Source organism: Phoxinus phoxinus (assembly GCF_949152265.1).
Source record: "Phoxinus phoxinus genome assembly, chromosome: 14".
Classification (NCBI taxonomy): Eukaryota; Metazoa; Chordata; class Actinopteri; order Cypriniformes; family Leuciscidae; genus Phoxinus; species Phoxinus phoxinus.
Genome location: NC_136889.1, coordinates 18,546,012 through 18,573,104, shown reverse-complemented (window position 1 = coordinate 18,573,104; position 27,093 = coordinate 18,546,012). Strand labels below are relative to the sequence as shown.

Sequence of the window (27,093 nt, the reverse complement as noted above, 5' to 3'; positions counted from 1 at the left end):
GGAGTGATATTTAAATTTCTCCTCATTCTTGCGTGTTCTGCAGCTCCGGGGCCTGATAAAGATGGAAAGAGGCGTGAGCCAGGCGCTTGACCTGTGCAGTTACCATGGCAACAAGGCCTTAGAGGCCATGAAGTGCTTCCCACCCTCAGACGCTCGGTCGGCGCTGGAAAACATGGCCGGTGCGGTCACCAAGTTCTAAAGATGGTTTCAATCTGGATGCATATATGAATCCAATTCAGTTTGATGCTGTTGACTAATGCTGAAATATGAGCCCACCTGGAGTTTTCACTTTTTTGGTGCTTTTTAAAGAGGACTTTCTTTGAAATGTTTGCGGTTCTGACCTGCTCCACTGATGATGATGATGATGATGTTTAGTAGTAATGACGAGTGTTGATTACTGGACTCGTACACACTCTATGCATTTGGTCGCCAAATCAGCTTTATCTTTTAAAATAAAATATTTTTTGGAGAAAAAAAAAAAATCAATATGTATTGTCTCTCTTTATTCTAAAATTTCTGATTCCCTGTGATGTTTACCGGAGGTCAATATTCCTATACAGGACGTTAAAACGACAAACAAACAAACATCGTTTATATATGACTAAGATATGATCATAGAGAAACTTATTAGTGTGATAGGGGGCGGCATTAACCAAAATGTTGGTCCGAAAACCGATGACTGTGTGTGTTGTTTTGTGTGTGTGTGTGTTGTGGGTGCCCGGGGTGCTCCAGCAGCAGTGTTGGCAGTAATAATTAATGAGGTGAGTGTGTGACCTGAGTGAATGGGCAGGAAATGCTGCAGTATTGATCAGCTCAGCGAGAGGGCTGGCGCCAGCTTGGGCAGCCTGCGGTTTCCCGGGTGACCACGGGGGGGACGACTAGGGTGTGAAGTGAGGCGTAGGGGAGTGACGGTCACCGCCGGCAGCCGCTGGACCACACACACACACACTTGAAGGACAGAGAGGGAAGAGAAGAACATATATGCAGGAACATCAGTAGAGTTCCTTCCATGTCTCTCTCTGGCCTCAGATTTGTTGACAGGATAGTACACCAAGTTTGCTCGGTAGGAGCGGGACAGCCCTCTGGTCATACATGAAAAATTCATTTTGGCCTCAAGCAGACCTGAGAAAACACGCAGTGAAAAACTGAAGAGAACAAGGACAGAAAGAAAGGACAAGCAACCCTTCCTGACACAACAACAACACCACCATGTCAGAGGCAAACTCTTGTGCTGTTTCGTCCTGATCAGAGTTCCTTCAGACTTTATTATTATTACAGTGTAAAACTAACAAAGTGTCGAAGAATGGTATGAAAAGTCATGAAAGGTCTTTTAGTCTTTATTTCAAGGGAGTTGTAGGTTTTGGGCCTCATTGAGATAGTACAAATCACATTTTAGTCATGTGGAAGTTTGCTTCATTTAATCAGTCATGGCTAACGCTTAACAGATTGGAAGAAATCAATGTATTATTGAATTTTCTGCCAATTTTTGTAAGTTGATTATTCAGTAGACATAAATGGCAGAAACATGAGACAACACTGGCCAGATCTTCAGTTGTGAAAATCGAGCTCTGGCAAATTTCTTCAAATGAATTTGCAGATTTTATAAAACGTCTGGGTAACACTTAATAAGGTCACATTTGTTAACATAAGTCAATGCATTAACTAATGAGAACTAACAATGAGCAATCTATTTTTACAGCATTAATTAACCTTTGTTAATACAAAAAAATTCAAGTTAGTTCGAACTAATGTTGACGGATATAACTTTTGATCTTAAAATATATTAATAAATGTTGAGATTAAAATGAGCTAAGATTAATAAATGCTGAAGTATTGTTCATCATCAGTTCATGTTAACTGTAGTTGACAAATGTTAACAAATGAAACCTTATTGTAAAGTGTTACCCATATCTGGATAGAGTTGTCTGATATTACTGCATCTTCTTGTGTTCATTGGAAAGGGCAGATATATATCGATACTCGAAACCATGATCAGCAATGGTGTCAAACAGCAACGTAATGACATCATATACCGGTAATTAAAAAAAGAGAAGGAAACAGCCAAGCAGGAAAAATGACATAAAAATACATTAGATACATTATATATGTAAATGGTTAAAAGTGGGTGGGAAACCAAGCCAGAAGTTGCTTGTAATAAGTAGACTTGGCAACACTGCCGTGGTTGTTTAGTAAAACTGATAGACACTTCTCAGATTCCTCAGGTGGTTGATGTTTTTAAGCTGAAGTGAAATCTCTACTCCACTAGCAGGGTTGCCAGATCTGAAAGAAAGAAACAAAACCAGAAACACCCTGATACAAAACTAGCACAACCAAAACTAAAAATATGTCAATCCCATAGCTAAAATACAGTCACTGTTATGCATTACAAACAAGTTTCAACTCAAATCACTATACAGTAATATAAACATTCTGTTCTCATACAAAGATTTTAAAGATCGTCTTGTTCATTTTTATAGATTTCTGCACACTGGCTCCTTCAATCATTAATTTATATTTATATTCAATCATTGGATAAATATATATTAGGTAGAGTAAAATATTTCAAAACTATTTCAAGTATTTCAGTCAAATACAATTTATAAATAAACAGAGCAATTCCAATAGGTCCTCACACCATCGGTCCTCGGGCCCTAAATATGTGAAACCTTTCCCACAGCAAAAATAAACTGCGGCAACAGTTTCAAAAGTAGCCCAATTCCGCAGGACAAACCGATAGTCCCACCCCATATCTCACGTCATTGGTTCAGTGGTTTCTGGTCAGAATGCTCACTTGATAGCGCCAGTGTTTACACTTTTTCAGAATCAACATAAGTTTTTTTTAGGCTAGTTCTTTCTTTCTTTTTCTTTCTTTCTTTCTTTCTTTCTTTCTTTCTTTCTTTCTTTCTTTCTTTCTTTCTTTCTTTCTTTCTTTTTCTTTCTTTCTTTTTCTTTCTTTCTTTCTTTTAGTTTTTATTTTATTTTATATAGTTCATCATTTAGTTGTTTATTTAGGGTTAATCAAAATTTTTGTATGGAGAATCATCACTTCATATATTCATATATTTGTTTTATTTTTAGAAAATGTACAACCAGTTGGTATTTTGGACATTTATTTTCTTAATAACAAACAAACAAAAAAACGGTGTGTGTGTGTGTGTTATGGGGTCAGACGGCGGCCTAATGAAAGTCAGACATACACACAGACTTTTTATGGCCGTCGGTATCATCATTCTGGAAACCTGATACTGTCTCTGTTTTTGCGCATGGAAATGATTTTTGCGGTTTGGCGATTCGTGGCAATCTGAGCCCCTGATGACATGGTGGCTGGATTCGCACAGGTATAAGCGAGAGAGAGAGAGAGTGTCGGATACCAGCTCAACTTCAGCAAAGCTCAAATCTATTACGACACTCATTTATTCCATGCAGACAGGTGACTCTCCGCCTCCTTTATGTGTTGGGGTCAGAGATGAGGAGCCTGGTCTGAAATCATTAGATTTGGTTTTCGGATATTGAAACAACATTTTTAATGTGACACGTGTTTTAGGTCTTAGAGCATAATAAATTAATAAGAAGAGCTATCCTATTTTATATGTACAACTGTTTTGCATGTGACTTGCATTTTGTGTGCTTATTAGCCTTTACCTTTAAAACCAGTCGGCTTTAGGAATATATGATAGATGTCTTGTGCTCTAGTCTCTCCATCTACGGACAGATCTTTAAAACTCATCTCCAGCACCATTCTCACATCAGGTCATCATGTTCCCTTTTGAAACGGTCTCTCACATTGCGTGAAACACGCTTTAGGGAAACTCAGTTTTCTCTGAATACTACAGCCTGATTTGTTCACGTTTGTGCACTGCACGGACCTATTGCATTTCGTGCAGACGAGCACAGTGAGTGCATTTGCTTGCCTGGGCCGAGCTCCCGCTGAGGCAGCGCTCAGAGTATTCACCGGCTAGTGGCGTCATTCAAAGTTGGGGCTGAAAGCCCGAGTCCCGTCCCACGCTTGGCGTCAGGGACGGTAATGCCTCAGGGTGGACCACCACTGTGTCACAGCTGTGGCCCCTTGGATGGAGTCCTGCCTGTATCGGACAGGTGTCTGATTGGGACTGACCTCCAAATGGAAGGTTGTCACGACAGATGCCCGCAACCCGGGTTGGGGAGCTCTGTTCGAGGGCAGACCGGTGTTCGGCTCCTGGTCCAGCCTGGAGCAGCGCCTGCAAAACCTTCATGCCAACCCTACAGGGGCACCACATCCTGGTCTGTTCGGACAACATGAAGGTGGTAGCCTTCATAAATTGCCAAGGCCTCAGGTCGTGGTCTCTTCACAGGATAGCGAGACGCCTCCTCCTATGGGCACAGTGCAATCTGGGCTCCTTGAGGGCAGTGCACGTGCCGGGCAGGTTGAACCAAGGGGCTGACATGCTGTCCCGGGGTGGGGTGTCTCCAGGGGAATGGGGGCTCCACCTCCAATCGGTTCAGATGATCTGGGAGATCTTCAGGAGGGCAGAGGTAGACCTCTCTCATTGGCCAATTATTTCTCAAGGGAACAGGACGCACTGGCCCAGGGTTGGCCCAAAGCTCGCCTGTACTTTCCCCTGATCGCTCTACTCCCTCAGGTCATCAGGTGAATCAGGGAAACCAGATGCTCACCCATTCTGGCGAAACCAGTCGTGTTCCCTGAGCTGCCTCGCCCTTACATAACCCGCCTCGCCGTTGTAATGTTCTGATCTGGGACCTGTCCACGATCCTTAGGGCCCACCGAGGCCCTCCGTTCGAGCTGCTCCAAGCGGCCAGATTGCGCCCCCTGCTGCTGAAGACAGCTGCTAGCTTTAGCGTCGGCCACACGTGGGCGACATGCAGGCGCTCTGGGTGTTTCACGCAATGTGAGAGACTGTTTCAATCTTTTCAAACGCTCTGGTTACTAACTTAACCTTGGTTCCTTGAGATGATGGGAACGAGCATTGCGCACCCTGCCGTGCTATACAGCTGCACACAAGTCTGCGCTGCCGCAGTCAAAAGATTCTGACTTATAGGCAGTCAGCTCTACTGTTAAGGCAGGCTGAAATGCCATAGGTTCGTGCAGTGCACAAATCTGAACAAATCAGGCTTCAGTATTCTGAGAAAACAGTGTTTCCCCAATAAGTGTTTCACGCAATACTCGTTTTCCGCTACTTCAAGGAATCGAGGTTACGTTAGTAATCTGAGCATTTTCTGTTTCTGTTGCGTTCAAAAGCCTTTATTGTGTGTTCTGTTAGTTGGCTGACATTAAGGAAAAACACCCTTTAAAAATATGAAACAACTAAAGAAAACAACAATAAAAAAAACATCTGTTATCTGTTTTTATTTTATTTTCATGCATTTGTTAATAGCCTATAAAAACAACTGAACAGCAGTTAACTATTGTCTGCCAGTTTGATTTTATGTTCCTCATGTTTATCCAACAGCTTATTATTTTAAAAATATAATGTAGTTTTTGAGGATATAATCCATTTAAGAGTCTTTGAAGTAGCCTAGCCAACTGCAGTTTAGAAATGTGTTCTTATTGTAGTAGCTATTCTAGCTTCTTTATTTTGGCACTAAAGCAATAAAATATTCTTTCTCGATTTGACGGATGTGATTCTTTCTCTCATAGGATAAAAAAAAATGAGATGAGCGCATGCTAAAACGACTCTTTAACGAGCAGCGCAAAACGTACTCGGTTACTTACGTAACCTCGGTTCTCTCTAGAAGAGGGAACGAGTACTGCGTCGAAGAACGCTACGGGAAAGATATTTCTTTGTCGAGATTGAAGCCTAAAATTAATCCTTAATTTTGTAATAATGTAAAACGCTTTTCTGAAGCATACAACCTAGGCGGAGCAATACAGCTCACCCATTGGCTGCTCTGCCAGAAAAGCACAGCCTATGCGAGGCCAGGACGCTGACCAATGAGGGCGCTTAGCGCCCTTCTGCGTCACCTCCCGCCCAAACAGGCGTGGCCTAGGCCTATAAATACGAGCATAGCTGTCTAACACGCCGATTTTCGTCAATGAAGCGACGCAGCGCGGACACGCACGGCCATGAGACGCAGTACTCGTTCCCTCTTCTAGAGAGAACCGAGGTTACGTAAGTAACCGAGTACGTTCTCTTACGTAGAGTTCTCTCGTACTGCGTCGAAGAACGCTACGGGAACCCCATGTAAAACGCCGTGCGTGCTCTTGGACCGACACAGACACCTAAGGGCGCGCGCGCCCTGGTATACAAGTGCCTACCCCAAGAAGTATAGGGAGAGCGGCTAAATTAGCATCATCCCTTTATAGTAGTGCCTCTTAAGGCATAATAGCATATATATGTAAATATAGATATATATGAGGGGTAATAGCATGCTCATGGGACACATTGTCAGTGAGTGATGCTTAAACATTGAAGTGACCTGGGCCGCAGCGCGGGGCAGGAACACTTATACACATTAAACATTGAAGTGACCTGGGCCGCATCGCGGGGCAGAAACACTTATACATATTAACATTGAAGTGACCTGGGCCGCAGCGCGGGGCAGGACACTAATACATAGTCTTCTAGACCGAGAGCAGTTTAGCCTGCAACGCAGGAACCTCTAGGTTATAGAACCTAATAAATGTAGACGGGGAGGCCCAGCCTGCCGCCATACAGATATCTTGTAACGAGATTCCGCTATACCAAGCCCATGAAGAGGCCATGCCTCTCGTGGAATGTGCTCTGATGCCCAAAGGGCATTCCAAACCTCTAGATGCGTAGGCTAGCGCAATGGCGTCCACTACCCATCGAGACAGACTCTGTTTCGTCGCGGCTCGCCCCTTGGAGCGTCCGCTGAACGAAACAAAGAGCTGCTCCGTCTGTCGAAAAACAGCGGAGCGGGACACATAAGCTCTTAATGCCCTGACCGGGCAAAGGGGGCTATTTCCGTCCTCTGAAGCCGGCAGAGCCGACAGGGAGATGACCTGAGCCCTGAACGGTGTGTTGAGGGACTTAGGCACGTACCCATGCTTCGGTTTCAATACGACTACAGAGTCGTTTGGCCCGAACTCCATACAAGAAGCTCTCACTGAGAGCGCTTGCAAGTCTCCCACACGCTTCACTGAAGCGAGAGCCAAAAGAAACACGGTCTTGAAAGACAGGTGTTTCATGTCAACTGAGTGAATAGGCTCGAAAGGGGCCCCTTTCATAGCGTTCAACACTGTAGAAAGGTCCCAAACGGGGACTGAGGGGGGCCTTGGGGGGTTTAACCTCCTGGCGCCTCTAAGGAAACGGACCACCAGGTCGTTCCTGCCTAGTGAACGGCCAAGCGTTGGATTAACGAACGCTGATATGGCAGCCACATAGACTTTGAGCGTGGATGGGGTTCTTCCCTTATCCAATAGCTCTTGCAAGAAGGAGAGAATCTCCGGTTCTCCACACTGAAGTGGTGACAGACCTTGAACTGAACACCATCCAGAGAACACCGACCATTTGGAAGCGTAGAGCCGTCTAGTAGACGGAGCCCTAGCTTGCTCGATCGTGTCTAACACTCCTCTTGGGAGGTTAGCGGGTACCCGTTTATGGCCCATACGTGTCGGGACCAAAGCTCGGGGTGAGGATGCAGGATCGCGCCCTTGGCCTGTGAGAGGAGGTCTCTCCTCACTGGAATCGGCCACGGGGCAGTACTTTTTAGTCGCATCAAAGCTGGGAACCAGGTCTGATTCGTCCAGTATGGAGCAACCAGTAGTACCGAGCATCCGCTCTCCTTGATACGCTCCAGCACTTGAGGCAGGAGTGAGACAGGAGGAAAGGCATAGAGCGGACGGCGGGGCCAGACTCTGGCCAGCGCGTTCGCGCTCTTCGAAAAAAATTCTGGGCAGTGAGCGTTCTCCTGGTTTGCAAACAGGTCTATTTCCGCTCTGCCGAACCTTTTCCACAGCAGACGCACTGTCTGTGTGTGTAGGGACCACTCTCCCGTAGGAACATTGTTCCGTGAGAGTCTGTCCGGGCCTACGTTCAAGTGGCCTGGCACGTGTATTGCTCTTAACGAGCGCAGGTTGTGCTGGGCCCACACCAGTATGCGTTCCGCTAACCTGAATAGGTTTCGGGACCTCAGGCCACCCTGGTGGTTTATGTAGGCTACTACCGACACGTTGTCCGAGCGGACCAGGACGTGGTGTCCTTTTATCCGGGGACAGAAACGCCTCAGCGCAAAGTCCACCGCCATCATTTCCAGGCAGTTTATGTGCGGTAGTTTGGCTCGCTCTGCCCATTGGCCAAAGAGCGGTCTGCCGTCGAGCAGTGCTCCCCAGCCTGAGGTGGACGCGTCCGTGGACACCACCTTCAGGCTCGAGGAAGTCCCCAGGCTTACACCTGACCGGTACCAGTCTGACGCTCTCCATGGTGTCAGGGCTGAAATGCATTCCTGAGTGACCTTGAGGCGATAACGACCGTGTAACCATGCTCGGCGCGGTACGCGCGTTCTCAACCAGAACTGTAGTGGGCGCATGCGCAGCAGGCCCAACTGCAGCACTGTAGAGGCTGAGGCCATGAGGCCCAGCATTTTCTGAAATCTCCTGAGCGGCACTATGTGGCCGCTGCGGAAGGATTTCGCCATTTGCAGGGTATTTCGCCTGCGCTGTGATGACAGGCGTGCTGTCATAGACAGTGAGTTCAGATCCAGTCCTAAAAAGGAGATCCTTTGACTGGGAAACAGTGAACTTTTCTCCCAATTGACTCTCAGACCTAAGCACTCGAGGTGATCGAGTATTAGTGTCTTGTGGTGAGCGAGTTCTGACGGAGATTGAGCTAGAATCAGCCAATCGTCCAAATAGTTCAGAATTCGAACGCCTCGGAGTCTCAGGGGTGCCAGCGCCGCGTCCATGCACACTGTAAATGTACGAGGTGCTAGGGATAGGCCGAATGGCAGGACTGTGTACTGATATGCCCGGCCCTCGAAGGCGAATCTCAAAAATCGCCTGTGACGTGACGCAATTTGTATGTGAAAATACGCGTCTTTCAGATCTATCGCCATAAACCAGTCTCCTCGGCGAATTTGCGCGAGGATTTTTCTGGTCGTGAGCATTCTGAACTTCCGCTTTGTTAGCGTTTTGTTCAGACGCCTTAGATCTAAAATGGGTCTGAGACCCCCGTCTTTCTTCGGTACCAGGAAATATCTGCTGTACAGACCCCCTTCGCTCTGAGCTTGAGATAAAGGCTCTATGGCCCCTTTGCTCAATAGCTTCGCTATTTCGGCTCGAAGTAGATGTGCTACTTCTGTTTTTACCGTGGTTTCGACTTTTCCCGTGAAACGGGGAGGGCGTCGATGAAACTGTAGCGAATAGCCTCTTTTTATAGTCTCTAGCACCCATTCTGAGACCCCGGGAAGTCTTTCCCATGCATGTGCACGTGTGACTAGGGGTTGAATGTAATCTGGGCCCTGGTCGCGAAATGGCGGCGACACGAGAGCAACCGTGTGCTGTAACATGGACGCCGTGGCGTCTGAGGCGGGGGACATGTTTAACACAGTATGCGTCCCGCGCGCGCTCTGTTCTCTGAGTTGAGAGAGAGCACGCGGGGCGAGCCCTACGGGGCTTGTTATGTTTGTGAATAAACGTGGGCGCTTGGTGGCGGGCACATTTATAACACCGGGGACACTGTGTTTGTGTACTGACTGACCGTTCGTTAGTTTCGTTTTTACAGAAACCGCGGAACGTGCAGTGTGTAGTGGTTGTGGGCACTGGATAGTGGGCACGCTCACTACATGTAAAGCACAACCGGCATGAGCCGATTTTATGTGTGCAAACCCTGTGTTGAACGGGGCTGTGCTTGCACGGGTTGAAAAACCGGGCTCTGGTCGCGAAATGGCGGCGACACGAGAGCAGTCGTGTGCTGTAACATGGGCGCCATTGCAGCGTGATGCGGGGGCGCGCTTAATCGAGCGGGCAGCCCGCGCGCGCTCTCAGCTCTCTCAGGTGAAAGAGAGAGCGCGCGGTGCGAGCCCCGTACGGCTCGGCATGTTTGAGAATAAATGTGGGTGCGTGAACGCGGGTACATTTATAGCACTGGGAAGTACTGTCTATTAGAACTGACTGACCGTGCATTGGTTTCGTTTCATAGAAACCGTGTGACATGTAGTTTGTAGTGATTGTGGGCGCTTGAAAACGGGCACGCTCACTACATATAATGCACAATCGAAATGAGTCGATTTATGTGTGCAAACCCTGTATGTGTAGGGCTGTGCTTGTGTGTACGAATGGGCACTAGGTCGTGGGCATTACGGATACACACATTACATCATCGGCTGTGGCCGGGACACCGTGTAGCACAGAGAGTACTGTCTATCAGAACCGACTGACCGTGCATTCGTTTCGTTTTTACAGAAACCACGGGACATGCAGTGTGTAGTGATTGTGGGCACTGAAAAGCGGGCACGTTCACTAACTTACATGTGAAGCACAACCGACACGGGTCGATTTTATGTGTGCAAGCCCTGTATTGTGTAGGGCTGTGCTTGTGTGTACGAATGGGCACTAGGTCGTGGGCATTACGGATACACACATTACACCATCGGCCGTGGCCGGGACACCAGTAAATACATTTTCAGATTTACCTGGGGCGTCGTGAAAACGGCGTCTGTGTGCAGGCAAACGGGCATTGATGCCGATTTGGTGACTGCAAAATACACTGGCACGGTCGCGAATGTTGGGACTGTGCGAGCGAGACATTTTAGTGAAATCCGGCCGCGGCGGGATTTTAACACTGTAGCTTTCCTCGAAGCAGAAATGCGCATCCTGGCTGAAAACGGGGCTTTCCGGGACTCCGCGATTTCCTCGTGAATTCAGGAAGAAAAAGGCGCGGGTCGTGAGGACGGTAACGTACGTTCCTCTGCAGAAAAGCAGCCATCCAGCCGGTAAGCGCATCGATGCTGGTCTTTCTCCGTCGACGCTCACGAGCGGCGGGGGAGGGGAGATCCTCGGAGCTCGCCCATCCCTCGCTACCCGAAGCGAGGAGAGAACAGCAGTCGTCCTCCACAGACACGGCTTCATCTTCCTCGTCCATGACGGACGCGGCGGCACACAGCGGCCCTTGTCCGTCGGTCAGAGAGTCGAGCGAAGCGGGCGGAGAAGCTAGCGGCAGCAGCGGCGAGCACCTCGTGGTGAAGGGAGGTTCCGGGCTCCGCTGAGCACGGCGCTTTTCACGGCGCGGCACTACAGCGGGCGGAAAAGGGTGCAGCTTCAGTAAATGAACGCCAGGCGAGTCCGCAGAGTCACCGTAGGCATCAAATCACAGTGATGGCAGCCGCCATCGACGAGAGCTGAAGCTGCGTGATACTCACAGGCAGGAAACACAAGCACGTGGTCCCCGTCGCTGAGCGGGGCTCTACACGAGCCACAGGAGGTGCGAGACATCTTGAAAAAGACGCTCGGCTCTTTTAGTGTGGAAAAACTGTGTGACGCGACGGCGAACACACACACAAAACACACACACATAATGTAAAGGATATTCCACGCCGGAGAAGCGCAGCAGGGAACGGCGGCTGAAGGCGGCGATGACCAGCGGCTTCAGGTAAGAGGCGCGTCCTGCTGAGGTGCTTGTTCCAAACGGCTGTGGCGGCTCGAATCCAATCCAGCGATGCGTGCAGCTTCGTGAATTTAAGAAAATCGGCGTGTTAGACAGCTATGCTCGTATTTATAGGCCTAGGCCACGCCTGTTTGGGCGGGAGGTGACGCAGAAGGGCGCTAAGCGCCCTCATTGGTCAGCGTCCTGGCCTCGCATAGGCTGTGCTTTTCTGGCAGAGCAGCCAATGGGTGAGCTGTATTGCTCCGCCTAGGTTGTATGCTTCAGAAAAGCGTTTTACATTATTACAAAATTAAGGATTAATTTTAGGCTTCAATCTCGACAAAGAAATATCTTTCCCGTAGCGTTCTTCGACGCAGTACGAGAGAACTCTACGTAAGAGAACTCTCGTTCACTGCGCGAGCGTCCCGTAGTACAGAGGGGCGAGCGTCATCGCATGAGCGCGTGATGGATCAAACAGCCCACATTACCTGAATAATGACCGGCGTCTCATCACACCCACATCTCAAAGAGCCACGGCTCCGTGACCGTGACTTAATGCAGACATCACTAATGCAGACATTACTAATGCGCGTTACGGGACATTGGCCACATCGGGTGCAAACTGATGAGTGTCTGAGAACAGTCTCGGAAGTGAGCCTTTGCGTGCGCGCACGAGGACAGCAGTGGACTTATTTCACCTCTTTGCTAGTGCGAAATTCTGTAGCCTATATGTTGTTTTGTGGTTTGGGTTTGTAACAGACAATGTAACCTACATCATCCATAAATAGCTCACATATTTATATGCTGCATACAGTTTAATTAGACCTTCTGGATGCTTGAATGGACATTAATTCTTTCTTTTCTTTTTCCCAATTTCAAGTATAGGCTACTTTTTGGCATGATTGTTTTGCTTGTAGGAATATATAACATAATAATTAAATAAATAAATGCTTAAAAAAATATATAGCTATATATTAATGACAATATTTTAAAAGATTATTTACTTGACATCAAAACATGTTACAATCTATGGTTACAATAAGAAGCAAATGTGCCATGCATTACAAGTCATATCCACTAGACGGCAGTCCCTTGTTAAACTGGCAGTAAACGGCAACATAAAAGCGCTGAGTCTGGGACAGTTCATTAATATGTAGTTCGCTAGTTGTATCATGGACAAGACTAAAAGTTTACATAACCTATTTATGTTGCTGATAAAGTTAAAATAGGAGCTGACCTTATTTCGGGTTACAATTTTATTCAGAATGCGTATGGGGTTAGCCTCTATGTTAAATGCATCATATTCTAGTCAGTTCAAACTTAAAAGAAAATTTCCTGAATGTTACAGATAAGTTTACATTTATTTTTGGGCAACATTTGGTTTCATAAAGAAAACACGTAATAGCCTACTTGTGAGACGAGTAGGCTAACTAGGCTAATCTATGAAGATCTAGCTGCTTCTTCAAATAAGTCCTTAGTAAATTACTAGATATTACATGTAAAACCTTCTATGAGGACAAAGTACACCCAAACAATTCGTGGTAGCCTATCGTTTGGTTTTCTTGGTGTTGCTTACATTTCCAATCTCATTACTCAGAATTTGCAGAACGTCATGTATTTACCCGCACCGCCTTCAAATCAATGTTTTAGAATAAAACAACATAATGCACTATTAACACTATGTGCACATAATAAATGCATTTGCGTAATAGAGAGAAGCTATCTTATATTCACATGCATTATACTTCTTGAAGTCATACGCGGTGTAGTGCAAAATAAGCTTATTTTTTACATAAACAACAGTTATTAAAAGTTATCTAAAACAACTTTTATATGTGATGTATATTTGTGCTGTCACGCGCGTCTATGACGCGGGCGATTATACACTCGTGGAGGCGCGCGACTCGTGGGGCCTACTGAAATTACAGAGTCACGAGAAGTCCCACGCCACAGTGCGCACTTCGCTCATTTCACGGCCACGGCGCCGCAGCTCAGGGATTCACGTGGGGTGGGCTGGCAAAAAACCCACAGCGAACCCACAGCTGTGCGGAAATGACACAGTACCGTCACGTCACGCGAGAGGGCACTGACTAGAGAAAGAAGGGGAAAAAAGCAGCGGAGAGAAACACGGAGAACAGTTACCCGTGGACAAATCCACTGGATTTAAAGACGCGACCAATGGCTGATGCCTCCTAACCTACTGCTCACGGCTGCCCGGCGTCGCAAAGGTGAGTTTGATTTCAGCCGCGCAGGTAGTTTAAGCGCACCGTGTTGCGGGAGACGGAGCGAAAACTCATCGGTGGATGTTTTTCTTGCCGCGTCACGCAAGAGGGAGAGTTGCGCACGGGAGAGGGAGGGGAATCACGAGAGAGTAGGGCAGGTCTCCGTATTACTGCAAAAAACATAAAGTGTACATTATTTCCTTAAGGCATATGCAGTCCACAGAAGGACCGCAGCAGGGAGCCGCTTGTCCGTCAGTCTCCCCGGTTGTACCGATCCGTGGGGTTTCCACTGGAAGAATGAGGAAGTGGAGCCGGTGGACGGGGGTCGGTACGGTGAAGCAGCGCCTCTCCGGTGCTCTGGCGAGACTTCACGGTGCAAGACATGAAAAACAAATAGGAAAACAATCTCACAGAACTTCACCGTGGAGAAAATTCACTCAGGGAATGTAAAGTTTTACACGCATCATAATTTTCTCACGCTTGCCATGACATTTGTGATCAGTCGTGTGCAATGCTGACATCACTGTCTTTCAGCAGGCCAAATGCTTCCACTTTTTTTTTTTTTTTTTTTTTTAAACAAACCATAATAAATAAAGATAGTGAGATATTCCTAAACTTGCATTCCCTGGACAGCTGATATGACTGACAAGTGTAAAGGAAATGTGCAAAAGAAATGTATTAGATGTGTGATTATCAGATAATATCAGTAATCAGTCATGGGTCTTGTGTGTCTCTTCCCAGGATATGAGCTCCTCTGTGCGCATGGTTAATGCAGATGGACAAGTGCCTGATAAAAGTATGTAAATAATGATTCACACTAAATGCCCCTTGAGAACTTTCACTGAACAATACCGTTTTCTCTGTGTACTAACATGCATCAGATCACAATAAACAAATAAAATGATCCAGTGAAATGTACTGATTGACCTTAGCATCAAATGGAGATGTTGCATTGAAAGTTTACTTGGTATTAAGATTACTGGTGATTGCATGAAGTTACAGAAATCACCTGACACAGAAATCGAGTAGACAGTTAAATACAGGTATAATCAAAAACATTTAGCAGATGAATAACATCAGATGGGAGTCATAAAGGAATGACATTGCTTTGGTAGTGTAAATGCTCATCTGTAAAATCAACCACTGCCCTAAAACTTGCGATTTTAAAATCAAATCAAAATTGAATTTTTTTTTGTAAATTCAAGTGCCCGATACAGATCAAATTGAGACAGATCTTAAAACCAGGTGTAAACAAGGCACGTTTTCTGTAAACAAGTATCTTGTAACCTCATTGTGCAGAATTGTGTGAGACGATGTCTATCAGCATTCTTGAATAGTTATGAACACTTGGGTTTTTCTTCAGAAGTTAAAGTCGAGAAAGATGCAGAGGACTTTATTGAAAACTCAGAGGGAAAGATGGAGAGCTTCATTAAGCGCATTACAAAACGTTTAGCAACACACGCAGGCCCTGAGGTGGAACGGTCCACTAGCGGGAAGAGGGTCAAGGTGACAACACAGGTAAGATGAAAATCATAACAACTTCAGTTATTCTACAGGTTAAACATTGTATTTGGGATAGAATTTGTCAAGAGTTGTCTGGTCTGATATTTATTTTGGTGCAAAATATTAACAGCAAAATTTCACACTTACCTTCCAGGCAGGAGAACATCCTGATGGCAGTTCAGATGATGGAAGCAGGTCATGCTCTCACGGCCACAGATTATCTCCTCAGGAGCAGATTTCCATCTCTTCATACAGGAAACCGCTCTACAGCATCACGCATCGTATTTCTGAGCGTAAAGCTGCATCCAATCTGGACCAGCACGGAGCTCACGATGGAGTCAGAGCAAGCCATAATGGTGTCCAGTTCCAAAAACTGGGCAATTCTAGAAAGCATCACATGTTTAAGGCCTCCCCTACTGTGGGGGTCACAGGTTCTCCTGCTGCCCTGGATTCTCACCTCTACCCGCTCATCGAGAAGATGTTCTTCCTCCTCAACACACTGAATTCCAGTATGACCCAGCTGCACAGTAAGGTAGACTTGCTCTCGTTGGAAGTGACGCGCATTAAAAAGCAGATGAAGCCCTCTGAGATGGCCATGGAATTTCAACCTCCTCCTGAATACCAGTTGACTAGTGATGAGCTCACCCAGCTGATGGAGCAAACGTCCACTGCGGGCGAGCTTGGCTGCAGACTCCTTGTTCAATTGTTCCCTGAACTTTTCACAGCAAAGGAATGCATGCACAGCTGCAGCACATGCAGCATTACAACTAAACGGACATTAGATTCATTGCACCTTCAGTTAATACGTAACTATGTGGAAGTCTGCTACCCGGTGGTAAAAAATGAAAATGTCTGGCAGACGGAGTGCTTGCTGCAGATCAATGATTTCTTGAATCGTTTCTGGGCTCAGAAGGACATGGAGAGTGGTCAGATGTGTGACAAACAGGCTCCGATGGTTGTCGGGTTTGACATGGAACCGAATCACACTTTCCATTTTATCAGTGAAGATGCCCAGGACGAGAGTCTTTCCCTCAACTCTGGAGAGAACAATGATGTTCATCCTAATAATGTCAGCTCAGATATAGCGTTCGAACCCCATGAGGCTGCTGGTGACGACTCTGAAGACTTGACTTCCCCAGAGGAGCTTGTCGTCTTTTTGTTGAACAGACTCTTCCCAGAGGTGTTTGAGGAGGGCAAGTTGCCAGAGGGCCACAACAGCATTGGACAGTTGATCATTGACTCGGACAGACTGGAAATTATACGAAAATACATGGAGGCCAATTTCCCTGATATCCCAGAGGAAACCTGGCTGCAGTTGTGTGTACAACGAATGGAGGAAGCACTGGAGAACTCTTCAGTAAATGGTAGTGGTCGTGACTCCCGAGAGATGTATGATACCACCCGTCTCCCTGATAACATCTCCATTGTTAAGATCGGTGACCTGTGTGATTACGAGAAACCAAACCGCAGGTCTAAAAAATCATGGCTCGAGCCTGTGGATTTCGATAAACTACAGATCCCTCCTGCAGACTTTGATGTTCCACAGGAGTATTTACTTACTAAGGAACAGCTAAAATGCAACTACGAATGCAGTTTATCAATTGGGAACTTTGCATCTCGTCTCTTGGTTCTCATGTTCCCTGAGCTCTTCACTTTCGAGAATGCGCGAAAATACTACAACTGCAGTGGATCTCTAGGAAAGAAACAGCTGGATCCTATACGAATCAATCTCATCCGACATTACGTCCAGCTACTCTACCCACAAGCTAAGAACGACCGTGTGTGGACTCTTGAGTTTGTCGGCAAACTTGATGAGCGTTGCAGGCGACGGGATACTGACCAACGGCGTTCATACCAGCAACAACGGAAAGCCTGTTCGCCCGACCAAGAGCCTGACCCAAAAGACTCTCTGCTAACTGCTGGCCAAATCAATCTTCTCACTTCAGATCGTGTGAAAGAGGACTCTGAAGTCCTGTCTTCACCCCTGGAGAAAAGCAGCAAAGATTTCTGCAAGATTCCTCTAGAGGACCTCTCGGTGTCTACACCAGACTTCCCAGTGCCTTCTGACTACCTGCTCACGGATGCTGAAGTGAGGGAGATTGTCCAACAGAGCCTGTCCGTGGGAAATTTTGCTGCCCGTCTTCTCGTCCGTCTTTTCCCAGAGCTTTTCACGCAGGACAATTTACGGCTGCAGTACAACCACTCTGGGGCCTGCAACAAGAAACAGCTGGACCCTGTGCGCCTCCGACTTATTCGTCATTACGTGGAGGCCGTCTACCCTGTTGACAAAATGGAGGAGGTGTGGCACTACGAATGCGTGCCAAGCATTGACGAGCGCTGCAGGCGCCCCAATCGCAAGAAATGTGACATTCTAAAGAAGGCAAAGAGATCAAACAACACTGTGACTTATTCTTAATCAATGTTCCTGCAAAGTGCAGACCTGTTTTCCTATATTTTACACAACATACCTGTTATTTGCACAAGTCCATAAGCTGAAGCATATTGAAACTTGTCCTTGTTTAAGGTCCAGTTCGGCTGGTCGAGTTCATGTCCATGGCCTTTAAACAGGATGGGATAGTAGGTGACAGAAAAGTTTGTGATTGAAGCCACTATCACTTGACAGATATTAGTGTTACTATTTATATGCCAAAATATTATTGATGTTATTCTAATGATTAATAGGTAAGCTAAAGTTAGCCTTAAATCAACTTAAATGTAAACATTTAGTACTTTAAAAATAATAGGTCACTTTAGTTTGGGGTGAGGGTGGAGAAGATTACATATATATAAAGAAGATATAGTATATATATATTGTTTTAAGTTGTAGCAATGTTGCAGCACTGGCTTTTTCTAATTATCAACATATTGAAGTATGTCTTGCCTTACAAGAAGTCAAACTTACTCATCTGTACTAAACTATAGCACCAGGTTATATGTTATATATTTTTAAATAAAAATTCACTTCCTAGCTGAGATGGGTTTCATGATCCTTTTTATTATAATTCATATACAAGAGTGAGGGTCAGAGGAAACCATACAAAAGGTAGGACAGATAATTAGCATTTTTGATGTTTATCAGGACTGATCAAATTTGTTTTCTTTGCATCATAAAGAAGAAAAAAGAGAAAGAAATACATTGGAACCTGTATTTGTTTGGGTTTGGACTTACTTTTGAATCATTTGTGCGTTGCAAAACATTTTTTAAAGTCTGGCTCGGTTATTGCCGTTGTATGCAGAGGCCCTCTACCTTTCCTGAAAAAAACTGCTCACTGAAAATCTACCAATGTCATAAAGACAATAGTATAAGCTAAATAAGCTATAAATGGGATCATAAAGCCGCAAAACATTTGATATCACAAACACTGTCTGATCTACTGTATCTCACAAAGGTATTTTTGTGAATCTAGTAAATACTAAATAATAATAATAAAATAAAGCATATAACCTAAACCAGCTCTAAATAATTGGATGTATTTGTGTTCCGTTTGTGATCTGTAAAGTTCATTAAATCCATCTTCAAGTAGTATGAAAGTTATGAGAACGACTGTCAAGTGAACAGATGTGAGAAAGTCCGTCAGTTTTTGTTGTGCAGAGAAAACACCTCATTGAATTCGCAATCTGCAGTTTTAGAATTAAACGGCTGGAGAGTGGAATAGGAAATACCACTTTTGTCCCAGTTTCTGACCTTCTGCCTATTAAACATCATAGAATTGGTCTTCACTGCTTGTACACATCCTTTCTGGGAAGTTGTAGGTGTTTCCAGGTTCTTAGAACGACTCTCTGCTTTTCTGCATTTTTTGTCTCTCCAACCACCTTTTTTAAGATCACTCTTTTCAGCAAGACTGTGTCCATTTCCTTTTCCTCATTTAGAATCAGATCCAGTGTATCGCCCACTTTAACCTGTAGGAGGCAGCAGACCATAGACTGTTATATTAATAAGGTGCCATTTCTGCTTATACTAATCACTATTTAGATACATGAAGTCAAGCCAGTAACGAGAAGCCTACCACAAGCAGGGTTCTTTATTGCATCCACAATTAATGCTAGTGTTACATATTTATAAGGAAAGTTATTCTGATGATACCACTAGAGGGCGCTGACTCACCATTTTGCTCTTTTTTGAAAGCTTTTGACCATTCAGTCTCAATTTGAGGCTATAAAAAGCATCCTCCACTCCACTGTAAAAGAGATACATGGTGTATGTTAGTCACTACCACTGGCCAAAACACCACACACTAAAAGTACAGAAAAAAAAAAGAGAGCAATATGAGCAAAGAATGTATACACAACGCATCCATTCTCTGAAGGGGTTCTATGAGGTAAAACAAGGAGTTGTCCTAATAACAGACGGCTGATCTGTACCGAACTGTTACAGTCAAAGTTATTAGAGCTAAATATAGATTAAACTATATAATCACAGCTGCAATTGGAAATGAAAACACTACTTGGCAACGGAGACAGAATTAATCTCAGAACATGATGAGCGGTATTTCTGACTTACTGTCGTGCAATGTCCAATCCAGCCTTCAAAAGCAGATCGAAACGTAGAGACGGGACAGTTTTCTCATGGTCTTTGTAGTCTTTTGGCAGGCCTGGGTCATCTTGAAGCTCGTCCTCATAATCACTAGCCTCAGCACCCTCCTGCTCCTCCATCTCCTCCTCCTCCTCCTGCTGCACTACTTTCTGCTTCCCTTTCTTTCCCGTGCTCTTGAGCCGTGTTTGATGAAGCAACCAGCTTTGCCGAGCATCCCACGATTTTGGCCACATGGCTGTCCGGTGCGTCTGGGGAGTGGCTGAACCCCACAGCTGACGAGAATGTAAAGTCTGTGGGCACCACATGATGAGGCCAGAGCCATGGCACGGTGAGAGCAGCTGCAGGGAGTTCAGTCTGCCCAGCTGCCGCAGAGCCAGTGCCTGCACTGACAGACTCTGCATACTGCCACACTGAACACAGACGCAAGGGAAAAGATCAACAGATTTGTACATAAATATAGTGTCTATTTTGTATATTATGCATTTTTTATATATACTTTTTTACTTTTATTATGTCTTGTTGCTGTGATATGTCTTGTCTTCTGTCACCAAGACAAATTCATTGTATGTGTAAGCATAGCATACGTGGCAATAAAGCTCATTCTGATTCTGATTAATTAAACATTTTAAATACCCTGCAAAAATTAACATTTTGTCAGAACCTCTAGTAAATAATATTATCTTTGTTGAGTTGTCTGTTCAGAATTGTGGGAGAATTGGGATCTCTACTACAACAACAACAATAAAATCGTGATTCTCGATTTTCCATTTGTATGTTTATGTTCAGTTATTTCACTTTAATGGCAATGAAAATCACTGATTAATTGTCATTAAAGTGAAATTACTGAACCTAAATATACAAGCTTGTTAAAAATGCTAATTTTAGAAGAAAATTTCAGATGGCACTTAGAGGCTTTTGCATCTGAAGTCTTCAAATATAGACATATATAGGTAATAAATACATTGCATAAGTAATGCTGATATTTTTTAAGTTAAAATCCATAGGTTGTCTGTCTATTTTGAACAAGTGCGTAGTAGTTTGTTGTTTAGTTTGTATTTAACATCATGAATTGCAATACACATCTCTCTCAGCTGAATTTCTACATCTACACCCACATTTTGGTAAGTTAGGCTAACGTTATATGGTTTTGAAAGACATGCAGCTGACAGCACTGACAACTATTGACAAGGCTTTCAAATCATCTAAACTTCATAAAAATGCCATGGATTTGTCCGTACATAAATAAAATAATCTGAAGTGCGAACCGAAATTATATTTAGTATGCAGACATAAGGAATAGCGTGATACAATTTATAAAAAAAATTGGACTCATTTTCATGACAGCAGTTAGAATTTAAATATTAGACAGCAACTCATAATGTGCTTCTTCCCCACACCACTGCTCAGGCCAATACTTAAGGATACGTCACCATCAACATAATGTTGTTAATGCATAAACAACACATTTGTGTTAAAAAAAACGACATAAAGACGAATTTTACCTATTTGAGTTGAGAGATCTCCCCTTGACTCTCTAATCTCGACCAACGAACACAGTAAAAACAAACCAGCAGTCGTTGCTGCTGTAGTAGTGCACTTATGACAGCGCCATCTAGAGTCGGGATGAATTGTTATTCACAATGCAGAATAATATGTCTAATGCACACATAGGGTGACATCATAAAGTTATTTATACATTAGCTAATAAGCATTAGTATTCATATTTTTTCTTCAGAATTTACAGAATTCTCTGTGGACTATTTGTAGGCCTACTATCTATGCCGTTCTACTGTATTCTCCATTACATTTATAGAAGACTAAACTCCCGCCCAGTCAAACGCTCTTGTTTCTCTGGATTGGTGGCTGGCGGTGAACATCTGGGGGCCAGCGGCTTTAAAACATCATGTGAGCGCCTCCTCCTGTCAAAACTCTCACCTTAAGGCGGAATACACACAAGAACGGACACTTCTGCATCGATCTTCATCAACATGACATTCTTTATTTGCATTGTTGTCTTTTGCCTGTCTGTATTTTTAATGGAGGCGCAGGGCACGTATGGCCCTTATGCACGGAACCAGAACCAGAACCAGCTGTACCCGCACCGGCAGAGATCTCACCTCTCCCCCAATATGCCTGGACACGGCAACTCCATCAACTTTGGAGGTAATCATTTTCCATATATTTTTTACAATTATTATATAATTATTAATAATAATATTACCGGTATTATACAAATCAAGTGAAATCTATGCTTGTAATTATTTTCAAGTCTTGATTTAAATTTATGTTTAAAATATATAAGCACTGAGTATTATTTAAAAATGTGTTTAAAAAAAACTATTGAGTGAAATTCTTTAGGTATAGGCTACTGAGAAACATTTTTTTTTTTTTTTTTTTTTTTTGTAAATTGCGTTAGTGTTCTTCAGGAACAAAAAGTAACCTACTGTTCGTCCCTTGAAATTATATAATACACTGGACATTCCATTTTACGGTAGGCCTATTATAAAAGTTTTCTTTTTCAGTAAGTGCTTAATGACGGATCAGAGACCTTTAGACTTCTAAAACCATGAGCAGTGGTTCTATTGACTATTTTACAGGAAACAATAAAATTTCAACCCTTACAAAAATATGTTTATTCAATTGTGCTATTAGTACACTTCTTTTAAACTAAAAATAAGAAAGTGTACGTTCAGTCTACTTTTTATGCACTTCTCAGAAATATAGGCTATATGTACTTCTCAGAAAACTTAAAATTACACTTAAATATACACTCAAGACTTATACTGACAGATATATATTTAAAAGTATAATTATATTATTTATACTTGGCTTGTAGTTATGTTTACTCTTTTGATTGAGTAGCCTATTCAATACTTTTTTTCACATAGTTTTACATACATTTGAAAATATTGATTTATAAGGAAAACCACATTTCCTTGTTTTTTTATTTTCTCTCTCTCATATTTTCAAAATGTAAGTTCTGGATTACAATCTACATGATTTGAATAGATATATATTTCTACACATATGATATCAAAGTTGTACTACAAATACCCCTTTTTTTCCTTGTGTCATACCTTTTTATCTAAAATCATTCATCTAGTTATCTATTTCTGTCCCTATAATAAAAATCATTGTTTTATATGAGAAGTGGATCTGGTGCTACAGCATGTTTCTCCTTCAGGTTGACAGGATAGAACTACAGTCATTGAGAGAACTTCTGAACAGAACACTGACTTTGCTCATGCTACTAACAACCAAAAAGTGTCTTCAAAACCCACATCATCATAGAGCTTTAATGCATCTCTCTCTCCCTCTCCTTCTCCTCTATTTTTCCTTTTCATCTGTCTATGGATTTCTTTTTTCTCTATCTCTCCTCCTATGTATTTCTGTATATCTGTTCACACCCTCTCTCTCTCTCTCTCTCTCTCTCTCTCTCTCTCTCTCTCTCTCTCTCTCTCTCTCTCTCTCTCTCTCTCTCTCTCTCTCTCTCTCTCTCTCTCTCTCTCTCTCTCTCTCTCTCTCTCTCTCTCTCTCTCTCTCTCTCTCTCTCTCTCTCTCTCTCTCTCTCTCTCTCTCTCTCTAATCAAACAAAGCTCATGGCTTTAATCACAGGTTTTACAGCTATCATCATCGCAACCCTCATCAACATCATCACCAGCGGCCACCCTGGAAGGGTCCTCCCTTTATTCACCATCGTCCTGTCTTACCTGTCCGGCCCATCTCACCTGTCCAACCTGTCCGGCCCATCTCACCTGTCCAACCTGTCCCGGACAGTAGTGCCCACTCTGCCCAGAATGCCAGTGGTGTTACCTGCCCCTACAGCAGTGCCCATGCCACTCACCACGGTAGCCACCCTCCCCCCGCCACCTCCAACACAGACTGCAACCACTACAACCACTACAACCACCCCACAGCCGGTCAGTACCCCTCGTGGCACAACTGCTGCCCCTGCCGAACCTCCCACTGACCCAGGTAGACCAATCCCACCCCACCGGGTGCAGTCGACACGTCTGGTCCTCCTCAGTCCCTCTTAATATTTTTTTCTCTTCTTTCTCTCTCTCTCTTCAAGGAGAATTCAAGAAAAAAAGAGTGGTCGTTTAGCTTTAAACAAGCAGGATTGTGGAATATTTCTATATACACAAATAGCATTAACTAGGCTTTTTTATTTAACTAATTTAGCATTAGTAAAACTGGCGTCATTAAAGGCCTTTTCATAGTAAGAAGGATAACTATAACCATTTGCTTCCACAACAATTCACAACAACGCTCTTGTAAGCATGGGTTGCATTTATGTCGTCTGCTGCTTTAAATGCTCAAGTCTTTAAAGCAGGATAGATTCTGATTGGGCGTCAATGTTTTTATCTTTTATCAACAATATCATTTCTCTGTGTCATTATCATTATAGTTGTGGTGTGGACTTGGCTATTCTTTTATATTTAGAACGATTTTTAAAACTACAACTTTATCGCCTTAATGCTAATTGTGTATATTGTCCTCATATTCTGCTTTTTGTTTACATAAGCACAATTTTAACTTTGTTTAGAACAAATAAGATTAACGGAATCAGTTTCTTTCCATTTTCCAGTCACAGTGCTGCATTGCTAACCGAGGAGCCTCTCTTACGTTTCATAAACAAACATTTTTACATATTAATCTCTTTCAGCATCACACTTTGCACTTTAAACAAACCCCAACATTTTTAATGATAATAATGTGACACAAATTTTCAGTATGTAATGAATCATTTCTCTTTCACAGCTCCAGCAGAGCTTTGCAAGAGCCGTCCTCTAGACCTGGTTTTTATCATCGACAGTTCTCGTAGCGTCCGTCCTGCAGAGTTCGAGAAGGTCAAAATCTTCCTCTCTGAAATGGTCGACTCTCTAGATATCGGATCCGATGCCACACGAGTCGCCTTGGTCAACTACGCCAGCACCGTCAACATTGAGTTCCTTCTGAAAAAGTACTTTAGCAAGGCTGAGGTCAAGCAGGCCTTCTCTCGTATCGATCCGCTCTCAACGGGAACCATGACTGGCCAGGCCATCAAAACCGCCATGGAGCAGGTTTTTACAGAGACTGCTGGGGCACGGCCACTCAAAAAGAACATCGGTAAAGTGGCCATCATTGTGACCGATGGAAGGCCGCAAGATAAAGTTGAGGAGGTGGCAGCAGCAGCAAGGGCTTCTGGGATTGAAATATACGCCGTTGGAGTGGACAGAGCAGAAATGCGGTCTCTTAAACTGATGGCCAGTCAGCCTCTCGATGACCATGTGTTCTATGTGGAAACATACGGCGTGATTGAGAAACTCACATCCAAGTTCAGGGAGACACTCTGTGGTAAGAGAATAAAGGGGGAAAAACAGCTCAGATTCAATTGGATCAAATTTAAATCTAGAATCATAGGGCAATCGAAATAAAAAATATATATTATAAAATATATTTATATTTTATATAAACATTTAATTATTATGAATAACATTTAATTTTTTTATGCAACTATATTTAATTTGAAATCAACATGAAATGAATGCATCACTGACTCAACAATAATTTTTTCATACATAATATTATAAAATACCATATTTTTATTGAAGATTTTTGCTCATTCAGCTGATTTTGCAGGTTTCGACGCCTGTGCACTTGGGCACAACTGCGAACATATTTGTGTCAACAACAATGCTTCTTATTTCTGCAAGTGCAGAGAGGGATATGTTATCAACTCTGACAAGAAAACATGCTCTAAGCAGGCCAACGGTTTGTCATACAAATATGCATCAAATGATTTGAACAATTTTGATGCATAATGTAAAGAATTTGATGCATTCTAAAGAAATGCATCCAGATAATTATTGTGCATAGAACATATTTTTGTCTCAAACTAAATCCAATATAAATATTAAAATCAGACATCAAATAATTTGAATAAGTATGTTTAATGAGATATGATGTGCTCTGGAGCATCTGCTGATAGTTTGTTTTTCAAATTCTCATTATACATGCAGTAACATTGTTTTTACTGCATCAAGTATGTATTTTATAAATTGAGGAGTGAAGGAAATATGTTCAGCATTAATTATACAGTAAAACATGTCTGTTTCTCTTTCAGAAGAGGCCAGAGGAGATCTGACCGAGAATGCCTGCATGTGTGAGGCTCAAATGGCCTTTCAGAGGAAGGTTCACAGCAGCATACAGACCCTCACCAGCAGACATATCCTTTCAGATTAACACAGCATTTGTTTACCACCCTATTTCAACCACTCAGTCTGATAAACGTCCTGTGTCCAGAGAGTAGCATTCTATGCTATTTTTTTGTAGCATTCACATAGTGATTTGAATTTTTTATTTATTGCATAGTGATTTTGCATAGATATTTCATGATTTGTTTAGAATTTATTGCTGCTTATTGTTTTCTGTCCAAAGATGGGCATATTCAGGAAATGAACCCTGATGATCATGATGTGTGATGCGTTTTTCTTAACTGTTCTTACTGGATGACATCACAAACAGAGTGCAGAAGTTTGATCTCCGTCATGCCTAGAGTGGAGGATGGGACTCAAAACTGATTTTTCACAACAAAAATCTTTATTTAATCTCTCATTGTAGCATTCCTCCCTTTGTTTGTTTGTCTGATAAATGTCTTTGTTTCATATTGCGCTTATTATAGATTCCATTATGTTCCGAGTATGATCTTTGAGTTATCAACATATATCATGTTGACACAAAGTGTTAATTGTTTTGCAGAATAAATGTCCTTTTATTTTGGGAACAAATAGTCAAAGTAAATACATATAAATGATGGTAATATGTAAAGTATGCACATTATTGTATTCTTTATCTTGGATACTTGTACAAATACATATGAACAAATAAAATATACTTTGATTTTCTGTCATTTTCTATGATATCTTTACATTATATGATGGGTTTGTATTGTCAATTGTATTGTATATTAAAATACACATGAGTGCATGGGGATATACATTAGTTGATGCATAACAGTTTTTTAAATAAACCCTAAAATCTTAAGCTATTTTTATTTTATTTATAAAGGTAAGTTAAGTGTATATTTTAGAGTCTTGCTGGTGTGACAGTAACTATTAAAGTAGGCTACTGTAGCCAGGCCTATACGTTTTTTTTTTAATTACCATTTTACATTTACTAGTCCCTGTAATTAATATGTGAATTAATATGTTTGTATTGAACATATTGAATACTACACAATAAACATTACTGAATGAAAAATGATGTTCAAATAGCCTGTACTTTGGGATGGAGTTTAGCAGGTCACACTGCA

General features: G+C 43.2%; 4 protein-coding genes across 7 annotated transcripts in view; 3 read left to right on the top strand and 1 right to left on the bottom strand.

The window, feature by feature from the left end:
• pdss2 (prenyl (decaprenyl) diphosphate synthase, subunit 2) overlaps nucleotides 1-470 on the top strand; it is a 31,575-nt gene extending 31,105 nt beyond the window's left edge. The window contains exon 8 of the mRNA XM_079634215.1: nucleotides 44-470. Within this exon, the coding sequence (XP_079490341.1) occupies nucleotides 44-199 (156 nt within the window). The 3' untranslated portion in view covers nucleotides 200-470. The remainder of the gene's footprint in view (nucleotides 1-43) is intronic.
• Nucleotides 471-13,448: 12,978 nt separating this feature from the next.
• On the top strand, nucleotides 13,449-18,246 carry bend3 (BEN domain containing 3). 4 transcript variants are annotated; one of them, XM_079634960.1, is made up of 4 exons: nucleotides 13,449-13,768; nucleotides 14,504-14,558; nucleotides 15,126-15,280; nucleotides 15,420-18,246. In XM_079634960.1, exons 2-4 carry the CDS (start codon nucleotides 14,507-14,509, stop codon nucleotides 17,679-17,681), a joined length of 2,469 nt encoding a protein of 822 aa, XP_079491086.1. In that variant the 5' UTR covers nucleotides 13,449-13,768; nucleotides 14,504-14,506; the 3' UTR covers nucleotides 17,682-18,246. The 4 variants fall into 4 exon arrangements, with proteins under 4 accessions (XP_079491086.1, XP_079491085.1, XP_079491087.1 ...); XM_079634959.1 differs by having other exon boundaries at nucleotides 13,487-13,768; nucleotides 13,969-14,558; XM_079634961.1 differs by having other exon boundaries at nucleotides 13,732-13,768; nucleotides 14,477-14,558.
• Nucleotides 18,247-18,965: 719 nt separating this feature from the next.
• Nucleotides 18,966-21,392, bottom strand: mtres1 (mitochondrial transcription rescue factor 1). Its single transcript, XM_079634963.1, has 4 exons — nucleotides 21,302-21,392; nucleotides 19,767-20,209; nucleotides 19,371-19,443; nucleotides 18,966-19,165 (listed from the first exon to the last, which is right to left on the bottom strand). Exons 2-4 carry the CDS (start codon nucleotides 20,198-20,200, stop codon nucleotides 18,983-18,985), a joined length of 690 nt encoding a protein of 229 aa, XP_079491089.1. The 5' UTR covers nucleotides 20,201-20,209; nucleotides 21,302-21,392; the 3' UTR covers nucleotides 18,966-18,982.
• Nucleotides 21,393-21,675: 283 nt separating this feature from the next.
• matn3b (matrilin 3b) lies at nucleotides 21,676-26,609 on the top strand. The gene is given in 7 exon segments (XM_079634981.1): nucleotides 21,676-21,962; nucleotides 23,396-23,565; nucleotides 23,567-23,774; nucleotides 24,561-25,136; nucleotides 25,422-25,553; nucleotides 25,906-26,007; nucleotides 26,288-26,609. Coding segments are annotated over 7 exon segments (1,413 nt in total). The 5' UTR covers nucleotides 21,676-21,787; the 3' UTR covers nucleotides 26,338-26,609.
• The last annotated feature ends 484 nt before the right edge of the window (nucleotides 26,610-27,093 follow it).